The 16,305-nt window shown below is 37.5% G+C and overlaps 1 protein-coding gene across 1 annotated transcript; it reads right to left on the bottom strand.

The window, feature by feature from the left end:
• Positions 1 to 8,529: 8,529 nt before the first annotated feature.
• On the bottom strand, positions 8,530 to 16,305 carry LOC103471619 (P2Y purinoceptor 4). Its single transcript, XM_008420748.2, has 2 exons — positions 16,071 to 16,305; positions 8,530 to 11,475 (listed from the first exon to the last, which is right to left on the bottom strand). The coding sequence occupies exon 2, from the start codon at positions 11,449 to 11,451 to the stop codon at positions 10,372 to 10,374; it is 1,080 nt and encodes a 359-aa protein (XP_008418970.1). The 5' UTR covers positions 11,452 to 11,475; positions 16,071 to 16,305; the 3' UTR covers positions 8,530 to 10,371.

Below are 16,305 nucleotides of genomic sequence, written 5' to 3'. Positions count from 1 at the left end.
GGATCTAAGAGTCTGCAGCGATGCTTATCAGCTATCATGTTGCCATGAGCCTTTATGCAAACAAGAACAATTGGTAAAGATTAAGTTTCATCTTACATTATCTGTTATCCTTTATGTCTATTCAGGCCCAAAACAGTGAAGACTTTTGAACAAAACTCTTTTGATTGCATCAGTTGTTTAAAAAGTGATGCATTTGAAATATAATCTTTTGTGCAATGAATCTATACAAGTGCTTGACTTTTTTTAATTAAACTGAATAATTCAGGGTTCTGGGTAAACCATACGGTTCTGTTGGAAAAAATAAAAGCAATTAATATCTTAGCTGCAAGAGACAACTTTAATCATTTAATATAAATTCAGTTTGTGTGGTTCTGGAGGCTCTAGTGACTATTCAGGAAGGGTCAAGGAAAAAGTGGCTTTCTTCTATTTTAAAACAACTTCAGTTCTAAAGTACTGTTATATTTAATGCCAAAACTATATTTTATAAACCACTATACCAATCTCCTCTTTGTATTGAATATATTTTACAAAGAAACCAATTATTGGCATTAATATAGGGGGCAGCATACAACCAATGGTCTTCCTGTGTGAAACACATTCTGACAACACTTATCAAAACGTATATGGTCAAGTACACCAGTCTAATATAATCTTAAGGTGAGAAAAAGTATTTTAGAAGACTGTTATTTCATTGTGTTTTACTCTGTCTTGCTTTTCTATGTGATAGTTACTTTGATTGGAGGAACTTTAATGCCTTGGTTTTTGCATTAAAGTTGCAAAAACTTTAATGCACAAACCAACCATGCAAACAAGAGTTAGGCAAGATCCCAAACAAGAGTTAGGCAAGATCCTGCAAAGTTCTGATATTTAAATGACTAAAAGAAAAACTTACTGAACAATAGAGAACAACTGGTAACAAGAGGATGATGCATAACAGAGGGGAGAAACAAGTGGAACAGGTAAGACTAATAAACAACAGGTTGCAGTTGTGAGAAACAGAGAACTAAGGGAAACTATTGAATTGAATGAGTGATGAAGATAAAATAAAATCAACAATCAACAGAAAGTGACCATATGTGAGCCTGAATAGAAACATAACCAACATTGCCATGTAGACTTGGATAAAAGACATGTTGACAAATGTGCCAATTGTATGCAAAGATGCAAATTAAGAAATCATTGCAAAGTTTAATTATTTCATTTAATATAATCCAGACAAAATGAAATTATTTTTACTTATGTTTATTTTAAGATCTTACAGCTAGGAGCAATTCAAAATTCAGTTTATTTTTAAAAATAAAAAAATAACTTTTAATCATATATTCATACTTATGTATGAATGTAAGCCATAATTATCAAACTATAATAAAGAAATTAATAATACTCCAATATAATAACTTACTAGATTGAATCCATTTAGAGTTTTAATCTACATAGGTTCTTAGGGGCCTTAAATATACGTTTTACTTTTTGAATTTCAGATGAGTAAATAAAATTATCTTTGACGTTACTTAGCCTTTGGGTTGCACTGCACACCAGGAAATATGTACAATAACAAATCTTTGCAGAAAAATACTGCAGTGAAAGTAAGTATGGCTTAAAGATACATAATAAAATGGTGTTTTAGGTAAACCTGTGGCTAGACACTCCACTGTGTGTTAAGTCTGCCTTAGCCCTAGTCCAAATCAAGCTAGCCATTAGCTTTAGCCATCGAAAACAACTAATCTGGATTTAGGCTAAATGAAGATGACAATTTTACAGCGGATATGTTATATTTTAGCTTAACTTCGGCTTTTAAAAAAATGTCAAAACTACCTCTTTAGCTGGTTATTTCACTTTCCACCATCAGAGGTTTTTCCTTTGTATGCTAATGATGCTAAAGGCGGAAGTGTCTGTTTGTTTAGCATTTGCGTTATGGGAACTTTTGTAGAAAGTTATTTGTGCCATTCAGAGTTTCCCTGTGAAAATATGTATTCCTGCTGCATTTTATTGTATTTATTAACATATTTAAAACCTCCTGTCTTATCTTCATCTTGCTGTCAGCTGAAGTGAAGATGCAGCAGCAGCAGCAGCTAGAGATTAAGGAGCAACAACAAAGGCCCAACCTTAGCCTCACCTCCTTGGACTTTTCATCCTCAGGATGCTGAAAGGTGAAACTGTTGGGGGCAGGCTTCTCTATAATGCAGCCTTCCAATCAATATCCAACATCTATCAGCATTAGGAGGCAATATTTCCCCTCTTTACCTTGCAATAATCGCGCTTAAGGCTGTGAAGTACCTTATCATAGGTCTGGCGGCAAAAGAAAGGCCGGTTTCCCTGGCGACCGTGAAAGCCATTGGTTTCCTTTTCAGCGGAATAATGAACTTCTCTCCTCCGTGTGTCACTCTTCCACCCCACTCTCAGCCTCTTCGATTAAATTCAAGTCCACGTGTCCTTGAGATCCCTCGTGTCTGGGTTATAATTTGACAAACAACATTAAAACATGGGGGAGCGGGGAGGTGTTCAAGGCTCAACAAAACCACCGCTTTAGCCGAGGTGTCTTACAGTCAATACAGGGCTCAGTGTTTCTTGTTGATTCAATAATTTCCTTTTCGAAAAAAGGATGGGAAATATTTTCTCATGTTAATTTTGAAATTATACATTTTGAACGTATTTGAAGGGAAACATTAATTACACTTGCACTAATGTAGCTCAATAAATTACTTTTAATTTTTTAAAAAATATTCTTGAAATATGTTAATTTTCTAATTTAACTCTTCAAGTCTGTCTTCAGAAAAAAAATATATATCTCGAATGCTCTGCGTCTTTGCTGTAAGGACATAATTGAAATGTTGTGAAGAGCAGCCTATGTCAAACTATAGGACTGACTACATAATGCTGGGCTGGAGATGAATAGAGGTGTAAAGGTTATTTTTTTCCTCTCTATATCTGAATCTGAATGAGAATAATAAAAACATGTTTTCTCCTGTCTTGAATCCGGTCTTTGATTGCTACAGTGTCCTTGAGCGCACAGGCATCCTCTGCAGCGAGGACATCAAGTGCTTCATTCAGCGGCGTTGACCGTGTGATGGTCGATTAAAGAGAAGAAAAGAGACCAGAAAGTAGACTTAAGGAAAACTTGGAGAACCAAGAGGCGCAGAGATCCGAATAAAACCACCAAATAATGAGGTCAAATAATAATAAGAAACGGTCAAACTGAGAATTTGGCGAGGATTGAAAGAGTTTTATGTGTTAGTGATTTTTTTTTCTCTCTCTTATTTTATGATAGAAAAAATAATTTTCACTCGGCATAAACTCATCCTAATTGTTTATGAATGACATTCAAGTTTTAGTGATTTTAAAATTGGCAATTTAATTTACAAATCAGTTAGTACAGTGAGTAAGATAGAAAAAAAAACTTCCACTATTTACCGCTCACTGTTATTTAACAAACGCCCAGACGCATTCACATTAATGCTTTTGGTGTTTAAAATTGGTTATATTCTCTCCTTTTACGCAATAAAGCGCTATAGCGATTTTGATCATTATAATGATCAAAATCATCACAAGCCGTAGTTTTTGAAGTAAATGACAGGTCGCAATCTTCGTCCTGTTTTTCTGCTGACTGAATATTTAAAGTTATTTAAATCAGTAACTGCTCAGAGTGCACTTTAAAAAAAACGGACAAATGTCAGACGTGGAGATTGAAAAATAATTGCTTGGGGGATGACGGAGTTCGTGTGCTGACCACACTTTTTGTTCAGATAGTCGTACATTTTATTTAAACATGTTACGATCAAGAGTTTATGTGAAGAAAACAAGGAATAGCATTTTTAAAAATCTATGAACAAATCTAGTGAATAATCGTTTTAGTTGTAAATTTATATTACAGATTTAAAACAGACTCGATTTAAATCTGGATAAAAAAACAATCACTAAATGTAAACTGAAAAGTGAATTTTAATATAAAGCATCATTGTGAATGTCCGTTTGATAGCGGTGCCTTTCAGTTGCGCTCCTAAATTAAACCAGGAGGAGGCGCTGATGAGCCTTTTTACGAGGCTTGTCAGGCTCGTAATAAAGCGTAAAATTTGTTCAGGTTTCAGTTTTTATTTGTAAACTTTTTTTTTCATTTGATAAATAGTGATGTGGGGATAAATTATAAACCTGAAATAACTAGAATAGTAATTATAACAATGTAAATCTACTGACTTGCCCCAATCAAGATTCAGATTGGAGTTATAGAAATGGCACAAAAATGTGTAAAAATATGAGATGATACTAGTTCATGGTTGATGCGATCACACAACAGATAAATATCGTAATTTAATCTGACATAGCAGTTTGCTTAATAATTTAATTGGGCCAGAACAACAGATTGATTTCTCAAATAATCATCATGCACAACTACATTTTCTTCCTCCTTAAGGTATTTTACTTGTACAGAGATAAAAGCTTGAGAAAATCCCTGCAGTCATCAGGCAAGACGTACATGAAGAGTATAGAGTATAGAGTAGAGTTGCCATACCTGCAGAAAAACAGCACAACTACAGGATGAGTCCACACATGTTGGATTCCAGCAAAATAAAAACAAAGGGGTATATTACAAGTGCCACCTTTAAAAAAAGCATAAATCTCTACATGTACCTTCACCTTTACACTATTAGACAGCTCTCCCCTTCTGACATATCTTATTGTCTTGATTTTATTTATCATTTAATATATAGTGGATAACGGAAGTGGACACACCTCTGGATAGAAATCAACACCAAAAGTTTCCCACCTTCAATTTGCAACAAACTTCTTAAAGTATTCAACTGATGGATAGACAAATACAAATATCTCAGAGAGTAAATATAAAACATAGGCAAAAAAAACCCCACTGCAATAACGTGGTTGCATACATGCACACATTAGACAAATCATTTGTTTATGAAGATTGTGGCACTGTCTGTAAGGTAAATTCTTATGCCACAATTCCATAAAAATATGTTTTTGACAATAATCAGACTTATTATAATAACAACAAATTATAAAAATGCTGGATCACCAATGAAGGAAGCGTTGAACAAGGAAGGGAGACTGGGCATTACTGAGGAGTAAACAGAAGGAGTTCAAAGTGAAGAGATGGCAAAGAGGAGTACAGGAAGAGTCTGGAGAGCAAACTACAGAGGAACATTATCAGGGATGTGTGGTTGGGGATGAAGGAGATCATAGGCTTCAAGCACTGGAAGGATTTAATGGATGAAAGTCTGGGCAGAGCCAATGAATGGTGCTCATTCTTCAGTAGTTCAGAAACAAGCTCAGCATCCTCTTCTCCTTCCCCCAGCCAAACAGACATTCAACTTGTGACCCACAGCTTTCCTGTGAGACCTGTTTTATCTTACACCTCAGTCATGGATTCTTCTGCTTCTACGTTTTCTTCAACCAAATCAGGAGATGCGGCTGCTCCCTTGCCTCCCCACCCTTCTTATCGGTCTCAGGAAACAGCTGGATAGGCTGGACCGGAACAAGGCTGCAGGTCCAGATGGTGTCAGCCCCAGAGTCCTGGAGCTCTGTGCAGAGCAGCCATGGGATTCTGCAAAACCTCTTCAATCACAGCGTGATCCAAGAAAGGGTTCTGATGTTGTGGAAGACATCCTGTCTGGTTCCGATTCCACAAAAACTCATCCATTAGTCATTAACAACTATAGACTTGTTGGCCTGACATCCCACATCACGAAGGTCTGGTGGGATTTCTTTTGGCCCATCTGCATGAGCAAACGAGCACATAAGACCCACTGCAGTTTGCTTTTTGCCGAGTTGGAGTTGCTTTAACACATCCACTGTTACTAATGAACTGTGAGGGTTATGCTCTTTGATTTTGACAGTGCATTTAACAAAAGAAAGCCCAATTTGCTTTGTCAGAAACTCCGACAGACACAGGTGGAGGCCTTAACAATCGTCGGGTTCAATGACTACCTGACAGACCACAGATTGTGAGACTGAAGCAGACCAGGAGCACCACAGGGGACTGTACTCTCACCATTTCTTGTCACTCTGTACACTTCTGACTTTCATTTCAAAACAAAGTCCTGTCATCTAAAAAAAAAACTCAAATGACTCTGCAGTCGTCAGGTGAATCAGAGATGGCCAAGAAGCTGAGCTCAGAGAGCTGGTGGACTGCTTTGTGGCATGTGGAAACAATCATCTCATCTTGAATATGAATAAAACAAGGTGATTATTGTATATTTAAAAAGAAACAGGGTTAGATCAAATCTTATTTCCTTCATGGAAGGAGAAGTGGAGATGGTGGAGGAATGTAAATACCTCGATGTTCGCCTGGACAACAGACTGGACTGCAGACTCCAGTCTGTTATCCAGGCTGGAGTCTGGACAACAGACTCCAGCCTGTTGACAGATGACTTCACTGTCAATGACAGTGAAGTCATCGACAGGAAAAGAGAGAGCAGGCTGTACTTTTGAGGAAACTTTGGTCCTGTGTTTGCATTAAGGTTCATCCTATATCCTATAAATCTGTTACGCATCATCTCTTCTAACATCCTTATCTAGACTTAGCTTCAGCCTTTCCAGCTTTTTTGGACTTAGCATTAAGAAATTACATAAAAGTGAGAAGGTAAAAGAACATTAATTGTCTTAATAATAATAAATGTTATAAAACAAAGGTCTTTGCTTTTTATTTACATTTCGTCTTTCAAATGTTTCAGGTTTAAAGTAATATAAATGTGTCAACTCTGTCTGCATAGTTTCTGGCTGATTAAAAGTCAAATATTCACTGTCATCCTTGGTCGTACACAATCAGTTCTCATATTCCAAACAAAACCTGTGTTGTGTCTACTTCTGTTGAATTGTTTCAGTTTCACTTTCTCCTAAAAAGTCACTTTGCAGCTAAAATCAACAACATGTTGATTTTAGCTGCATTTTCCTTTAGCAGGACATTCGGTTTCAGATTTATTCAGTTCATGACTGTCCAACCATGAGGTTGTGAAGCTTTATGAGTTTTATTAAACTGTAATTACTACATTAATAGTGCCTACAGTTCATATCATAGGAATACAGTGGGGTAGACAGCTTTGTACATGCAAATGGGGTTATTTGTAGCAGTGAGTTACCAAAGTCATAAAATCTGCTTTAGTGAAACTATCCCAGAGTTAAAAGACCTTGAAATTCCTTTCATCATTCCCAGAGGTAAAGAGAGGGAAGGAAAGCCAACTCTCCCCCATGCTGAGGTGTGGGCGACTTCTGAAAGCCAAAGAGTTTTTCAGGGTTGACTCTTAACTTTTCTCTCAAAGTTAAGGGGGGAAAAGTCGGCTGTGAATGTAGAAGGACTTAAACAGCTGTGTTGGAATCCGACACAGGACTTGTTGCAGCTGTTGTTTCCGAGCAACATGCAAACACTGCTTGTAGGCTGGGGAGGATTGTGTGACTGGCGTTTCATCTGTTAGACAACATCCAGATTTCATTCCTGGTTTTACTAACATATAAACAGCATGTTTAAATGACATACACCATAAGAAAGGGTTGCAGAAATAGTAGGACTCTATTTAATGAAAACTTTTAAATCAGTCAAGCAGTATTTTCTTGAAATTTACTCTGGACATTATTGTAAATATTCACAGAAATAGAACTGTGCACTGATAGCATCATGTTTGCATACTCTAAATGCTGAAATTAGTCTTTTAATCTCAAATAGAAGTCAAGTCAGTCTTGCAACAAATCTGAAGAAGTGTTTTCAGTCAGAGGCTTTTTAAGATTTGTTGCAAAACTGACCACTACTGGAGATTCTTCCAGATCATATGAGTTGGAACAACTTTTAATTTCACTTTGGTATAAATAAAATATTTGTGAATAGAACTGGATTAATGACAGAAATGAACACTCTCACATTAAACATTTATTATTCCCAAAACCTTATAAACATTTAACAACAAAGCATTCAATTCAACATGTAAACATATTTAGATAGCATCTAAGTTCATGTTAGTAATTTCAATTTTAGTTTATTGCATCTTACTGTACATGTGGAGGTGTGGATTGCATTTCTAGTATCACTTTGTTGTGATACTACACAACAAGGTGTTGTTGCGCCACTTGTTGTGATACCAACAGTGGCGCAGTTGGTAGAGCTGTTGCCTTGCAGCAAGAAGGTTCTGGGTTCAATTCCCGGCCTGGGGTATTTCTGCATGGAGTTTGCATGTTCTCCCTGTGCATGCGTGGGTTTTCTCCGGGTACTCCGGTTTCCTCCCACAGTCCAAAAACATGACTGTTAGGTTAATTGGCCTCTCCAAATTGCTCGTAGGTGTGAGTGTGTGTGTGTCCTGTGTGTCTCTGTGTTGCCCTACGACAGACTGGCGACCTGTCCAGGGTGAACCCCGCCTCTCACCCGAAACGTTAGCTGAAGATAGGCACCAGCAACCCTCCCGACCCCATTAAGGGACAAGGGTGCAAGAAGATGGATGGATGGACTTTGTTGTGATCTGTGATTTCTGTGTAGTTATTTTTGAGGTTTTCTGTGTTTAGTCCTGTCTTCCCTGTTGATTGCTTCCCAGCTGTGTCTAGTTACCTGATCACCCTTCCTGTGTATTTAAACCCACCTGTTGTCGTCTCTTGTCGGGTCCTTGTCTACTGTTGCATGTTGATGCTCTCCAGTCATTCTGATAAGTCCTAGTTTGCTTAGCTCTTGTTTTTCAGTCTTCAGTTATCAGTTGCTACAGGTATTTAGCTGTTTGCTAAACTCTCTGCTGTGCCGCCTGTTCTGGACTGTATTGAGCTTCTTTCATTAAATTTAATCACTTTCTCTACAACCTGGGTCCAGCCTGTGTCTCTCTTCTTCACCTCAATCCCCACTTCTTGACACACTTCTCATAACATAAAAATGCATCAATTAAAAAAAATATATTTAAGCATAAACCTTTGATTCAACAGCGAGAGGTAATACTGAATGCTTATTAATCTCTTATACTTCTACACAATGAGAAGATTACATTTCATTCTATTTTTTTTTTTACCTCTTTTCTGAAAGGATAAAGTAGGACGTGATTGTTTCGTCCTGGCGCTTTTAGTTTGATAAATGAGTTTTCCATCCTGAAGAGCCACTATCCTTCAATTATTAGATGTATGTCTTCTCCAGTACATCAAAATGAAATGACTGAATTCCTTCATAAGCCTTTAGTTATTTAGCTTTACATTCAAAGACTAACAAAAGTAGGTAAACCCTACCTATTGTCAATACCTATTTGTATTTGTGTTATATTTATATACTGTATAAATATAAATGCATTTCTATTTATATATAAACATAAATATACTGACTTACTGGTTATACTCTGTGCTTCAATTGTTCACTATTTTAATACAGTTGAGCTCAAAATTATTTGGATTTTAAAATAATTTTTGTTTAAAGTTTGATTCTGATATGGAGTTAGACAGACATCACTCAACAGGACAATGTAAAAGAGTGCCAATTTTGAAAAAGAAAAGCATCTACTTTTATTTACATTTCAATATAAAATGCAAACATTTAACAATAATAATTTACACACTCCCTTAAAAGAAACAGAAAAACTATTGGGGTTACTGCGATCAAACCTTTCTTGCTATTTCAGTTGAGCTTTTTTGCATGCTTCTTCTGGTTTTTGACTGTTTGTCTTTGGTGATGACCCCCCACCTCTGGCCAAAGCACCAGCCCAAATCTTTGTCTGACTTTGGCTGGCCCACTCTAACCAAGATTGCTCTAAAACTAAATCGAAGGTGAGTATGAATAATTATGAGCCTAACTGCATTTTGTGCATGACATCGAGTACTGACGGTTTTCTTTCTCTCGCTAAACAAAAACAGATGAATTTGTAAGCTGCCATTAACTCGTTTTGCTGGCAAGTACTGTGCAAAGCATTACCATGACAACCAGTCATGTGTATATAGTACAACACTCAAAGGGACAATATTATTCACTTACACAAATGAACTACACTTTCAGATTTCGCCAACTTGGAGAAAGATGTGAGCGGGATTTGAACACCAGATCTTGAGTTCAAGCCAAGTTTCAAGTCTTAAGGACGAGTCCAAATAAAGTCAGGAATCTGTTTGTTGTGTAACCAAAGTGTTCCTGAAATCTGTGTCTCTGTATCTAAATACCGCTGTGGTGGCAAATCGTACACAGAAAAAGGAACCATGTCTTTGATAAAAATAACGTTTGTGCATAGACGTGTCACTACAGCAAGAACTGAAAAAGTCTTTGAACGTGTTAAAAAATATTTTCACATAAATCAGTAAATAAAAAAAACATACTTATAGAAAGTAAAATCTATGACAATAGTTATTGTTCAGTCTTTCAGGAGAAAGGTTTCACTACAAGTAGAAATACATTACACATTTATTACTTTGTATTCTTCGCTATCTCTCAGCCTCTTCGCTGGCTTTGGGAGCCGAGCCCTTATCCACCAGACCCAAACTGCTGTTCGGTATACTTTGATTGTATTTCAGGTTTCTTCTCCCTTTAAGAATGAAAATCATTTTGGAGCGGTAGTGATCTCCAGCCAGGAAGTACAGAATCGGATCAATGCAGCTGTTGATGCTTGCCAGCGGCCTGGTGATTTTGTAGGTGAAGTTCACGATGTTGAGGAACTCACAGTTGAGATTCAGCACACGGGACGTGTAGTAGAGTGTCCGTGTGATGTGAAATGGGACGAAGCTGACTGCGAACACCACCAACACCACGATGATGAGCTTGATGGACTTCTGACGCGACCTGGAGGTCTGCTGGCTGGAAGATAATCCTTGTCTGGGCTGACACAGGGTCCGCGCCATTAGACAGTAACACACCAAAATGACTATGAAGGGGACGCCAAACAGCAGCACCATGACTACAGAACTGTAGTCAACGTACTGTTCGAAGGCTTCCTGACTGGTTGTGTCATGGCACAACGTGTCATTGTCCCTCCTTGAGGTGGTGACAAATATGAGGTTGGGCACCAGGCAGACCGTCACGACACACCACACCGAGCCACACACCAGGTGAGCATGACGGGACTTTACCTTAGTCAGCACTTGAATGGGGTGGCAGATGCCAAGATACCGATGCACACTGATGCAGGTGAGGAAGAGGATGCTGCAGTAGAGATTGGCGTAGAAGAGGAAGCGGATTATTTTGCAGGCAGCCACGCCGAAGGGCCAGTCACTGCGGTTGGCGTAGTAGTAGATGAGAGTGGGCAGCGAGAGCACGTACAAAAAGTCGGACAGGGCGAGGTGGAACATGTACACGGTGCTCGGGTTCCACGGGCGCATCTTTATGAACATCCACAATGCCATGGCGTTGAGAACGAACCCAACAACAAAAACCAGGCCGTAGGACACAGGAAGCAGGATGTATTTAAACTCCTCATTAAAACGGCAGCTGGAGTTAAAGACTGATGTGAAAACCTCCGACTGGTTGTGTGAACTAGAGTTCCTGATGACCAGCTCCATGTTAGCCATGTTAAAGACAGTAGGCGACAAAACCTAAAAAGAAAAGAAAACATGGAGATATCAGGGTTTTTGTTGCATTAACATGTCAAAACAAACATCCATCGTCTACAGCCGCTTGTCTCTGCAGGGTCAATAGGTTTCCAGTGCCTAGCTTCAGCTGTCATTGGGTCAAAGGAGTGTGACACTCCGGGTGGCAACACAGAGACATACAGAGTGAATGCACACTCACATGCGCAAATCTAAGGGCGGCTTAGAGCACTCACTTAACCCCCAGTCATGTTTTTAGACTGTGGGAGGAAGTCAGAGTACCCAATGAGAAACCCTGCATGCATGTGGAGAACATGCAAAAACCTATGATGGTTTTTATAATCCTTCATGATCTCCACTTACGTTAAGGAATGAGAATTAAAAAACCTACACATCTTTTCACATCTAGAACCAAAATCCTAGACAGCAGCAGACAGGACGTCATTGCTGCTCATGCTTGTTCTGAAAATATTACTTTAGATGCAGCACAAACAAATTAATTTCTGTATATCTTTAAACATGTCTTAATGTGATCAACCCAAAAGTCTAATTACATTCAGTAATGGAAAAATCTATCCACTACAGAAGCCAAGAGGTTTGTCCGCATGTACTTATTCCCAATGATTTTCTTGAGATAACGAGTTAATTTCCTGTTTTCTGCAGATATTTTTTCCGATGGTTTTCTTGAGATTAGTTCATTTCTCAATGTTTTCTTGACATAAATTAATTTCCTGATGATATTTTACAATTCTAAGAATTACTTGCTTTAATTAAGTTTTACAAGTAGCTTCTCCAGCATGAACTGCATGTTTAAGTTCATACAACAGCATTTCAATCTGATTTGACTGCAGTTTGCAAGGCCACGCTAAGTCCTGTGTTTTGTTTTTTATTTCTGTGCAGTTTTGACATTGACTTGCTGATGTGCTTTGGACCAGAATTACCTTTTAGAGAGTAAAAATAATGATTCTATCAATCACAGCAACAAAACATCTCCAGATTTGCTTACCTGTAGATATAATGTTCTTTTTCTGAGGCACTAAGCCAGTTTTGCACCAGAAGTAGTGGAAAGCCTACCAGCAAAAAAGTTTCAATTTTGTCTCGTCAATCCACAGAATATTTTCTCGCAGCTCTTGAGGACCACAAAGACACTTTTTGGTAAATGTGAGACAGGCCGGTGTGTTCTTTTTGAGCAACAGCAGATTTCCCCTTTGAACTTTCACATGAGCGCCAGAAGAAAAATAAATATAAAAAGTAATTTTTTCCCTGTATTTTACAATGATAATAGCTTTGATCTAAAACTACAGTAATATGATGCCATCAAAGGCTTTAAAACTCAGTGAGTTTATTGGCTCCAAACAGTCACACAACAGGAAAGCTGTCACAGATTCATAACATGAGTGACACTTATAGGACAAAATACTAGAATAGTTCATCTCAACTACTTTTTATATTTTTTCTCTGATCAGTTACAACAAAATAACTTCTGACATTGATTGTAAAATACATTCAGAGAGTTTGATGGAGTTTAAACATTGAGCTAATCAAATGCAACAAAGAGCTGAACACAGATATTTACATGCTGCATAAAAACCACAAATCTTTTTTCCTGTTACATCAGACTTAATTAGCATGGTATCTGTGAGCAAAATGCAAAAATGTGTGAATGTGTTTAAAAAATTAGTTCCTGTTTATTCTGGCTTTTAGCTATTCTAAATAACTTTGGTAATCCAAAATGATCTAAAAGAGAAAAAGTCTAGAGTAATATAATATCAGACAGCAATAAAAAAATGCTTTGTGTCATTAATTATATATATTACAAGAGTCATCTGCATATTTGAGCATGAACATCTCTAATGCCTCTTTAACTAGCTTCTCCGTATTTAATTAAAGAAAATTGCAGTCATCCTAAAACCGAACCTTGTTGTACATCCATCTTGCAGTTTTGAAAGCTTAAATGAACCCAAGCATATAATGTATAGCTTAATGTTTTACAACACCCAAACCGACTTACTGCAGTTTATTTTGATGTAGCTTTTCACACATCAACAATCATTTGCATTAATATCTGTAAGACATTCTCTGGATGTTGTCACAGAACAGGCTAACTTAAACTAAGCTGTCGTAGGATGTGGTTTAGAGTTGTTTGTTAAAATTAATCAGGGTTTCCCTGAAAATAAAGTCATTACGAAACATCCGTCTCTCATTCATGACTAGTAATGTTTTCACAGATGTGCAACTTGCTTGCGGTTTTCATACTAATGAACCCCAGATGTTTGCTTTCTAGTTAACTCCATCAAACAAGACTGTCCACTCTGACCTGCTGACCAACAAAAACACCAAATCATTTTAAAAATCTGTGAAAATGAGGAGGGAAAAGTTTACTTTGGTTTAAGTTCATTTATCTCAAAACTTTAAGGTTTGTGTCTCAAATTACCACAAAGTCATGTTTCACTCAGTGAGTGATTCAGGTTTGAAGGGGAAAGAAACACTCACACTGTAAGAATTGTACAACTTTTACAACTGCGTAAGAGCTGTAAAAATATAACACATGCCAAAGGCTTTACATCACATGGATGATACTCTTCTTCAGAAAAGGTAATTCAACAGGTTGCTCTTGTTTATCTTTTTGCGTCTGGCAGCAGTTTGTCATTGTTATGTTGTTCACCTCATACCTTAATTCCTCAAGAGTAAGACCAATCTCTTCCTGGAAGTTTCATAAAAACACTTTTCTGATTGGAGGGTAAAGATTCGACATTTCCCTTTCTCATCAAATGCCCAGTTAAACCATAAACCCAGAAACATATGCCAAAATTATCTACATGTTTTACTTAAATTTACAAGACACTGTAAAATGGACACGTTGAAGCTCATACCAGCACACAGTAATAAATTACATAATGATAATAATGGCTCATTTTCTGTAAGATACTGTTTTCTAAACAAAATTAAACCCTACAACATAATTCACATTTCAGTGAATTCATTTATTTAATGGGCAATAAATCCCACATTAAGAAAAAAATATAATTTTTTTGTTTGTTTTTTAAAAAGAAATCGCTGTTGCCACATTTATTGCCACTCCTAAGACGTCCAATGAAGATATGCTTTACTTAATCACTTTAGCAGGTTTTAATTAATCTACAACTTTCTGTTATAGAAACAGAAAAAAAATGCCATTCAACTAAAGAAGATTTGCCTGGAACCCTTGCAAAGCAATGCAAATGGCTGCAAAGAAAGCTACTCATTTTGCTAATCTACAGTCGGTAAAAACAACTGGAGGGTTACACAGAAGAATCTACATTTTTTCCCCCCGCTCACTGTGAGGGGAAGGAAACAAACAAAAACAGCATCATTAATAGAGGAGAGATTATGCTCGAGCCGAACCAGGATTTTATTTGTAGTTGTTTTTCTTTACAGAGGTGCTATTAAATGTTGCAGGCGCTGTGACCATGTGTGCAATGTTCCACCATTTCACTGCTAAGCACAACATTCCAGTGTTTTTATGCCACCACACTGCACACTCTTGAAACTTATTCTAAGCAGACCACAATCAAAACAACCAGTTTTAACGTTTAATGAAGCTGGTTCTAGATACAACGGGTTCTAGAACTAGTTCATAATGTGGTTGAGGAATTGCTTTTTATGAACAGTTACTCCTGGTTTTCTGCAGCAAAGTTTGATGCTACTTTTTCACCTCTGGACTGTTGTCATTGTGCCAATAAGGTGTTGTTGTTTTCTTTACAACTGGGGGTAATGTTAGCATCTCAAAAGCTCACATGATACCTGAACTATGACCTCAAAACTCAGAGGAGTACAAAAGGAGGCTTCATCGCTGCAGAGCACCAAGTTTCTCTGTCTGGTTTTCTATCCAACCCTAAAGCGAGACTTAAGGGGGGATAGCAAAAGCAAATGATGCAGATTAGCAATGCTTGCTAACAAGGGATTGTGTAATCCAAGTCATGTTATCCTGAAATGTTGTCTTTCTGTCTCCTGGATATTGAGGTGTTTGCATGTCATGTGGCAACAGTGTCTTCAGTCAGAAGCTTCTTCAGATTCGTTGCATGACTGACCGCTACTGGAGATCTTTCTTGCCCATCTCATTTCCATCTACAACTACTCTATTAAGATACTTGGACGATATTACTTATGAAAACATTTAAAGTGTTTTTAAATTAAACGTTGTTATCATTACATTACATTAAGTTCTGCAAGTTGATCTCAGCCTGAAAGAAATCCAAATAATTATCAAATCCTTTCACTAAATAATGTTTCTAAACATGTATTTTTAAAAAAAGCTAAACATGTAGCCCATATTTAACTTTTTTTTTCTTTTTTTTTTCTTTTTTTTTAAATAAAACTCACTTTCTCTTTATTTCACTAACTTGTTCCTCTCTGTTGAGAGCTTACACGGGGGAAACGCAAAGAAATACAGAAAAAAGACCGACATTGTTCGCTTTTATTATCCTCGATTACGGTTTTCATAGATCGCTCATATTCCTGTTCGCGTTTTATCCGAGCTAAGCATCTGGTTTTCCGGATTTTGCGCAGTTCAGTCAAGCCTTTGAAAACAAAGTTGAGTGAACGCGTCTGCCTTCACTCACCTAAGCAGGATCCTAACCGCGTTGCTGTCAGGAAGCTCTGATCCTCGAAAGTTGTTTATTTCCCTTCTCCACTTGTTTCTGATGCCTAGAGCAACAAAAAAAAAAAAAAAAAAAAAAAAAAAAGCGCTTCGTTGGTGCCTCTCCGTTGGTGTCCAGAAGCGACTGTTTAGGTTCACGCTTGTTGCAATTTGTGGCAGGAAGCTGGAGGGTTGGAGTCCATGGCAGCGCAGCCAGA

This window comes from Poecilia reticulata, linkage group LG10 (assembly GCF_000633615.1).
Source record: "Poecilia reticulata strain Guanapo linkage group LG10, Guppy_female_1.0+MT, whole genome shotgun sequence".
NCBI lineage: Eukaryota > Metazoa > Chordata > Actinopteri > Cyprinodontiformes > Poeciliidae > Poecilia > Poecilia reticulata.
Note: the sequence above shows the minus strand (reverse complement) of the source record. Positions and strands in the feature narration are given on the sequence as shown.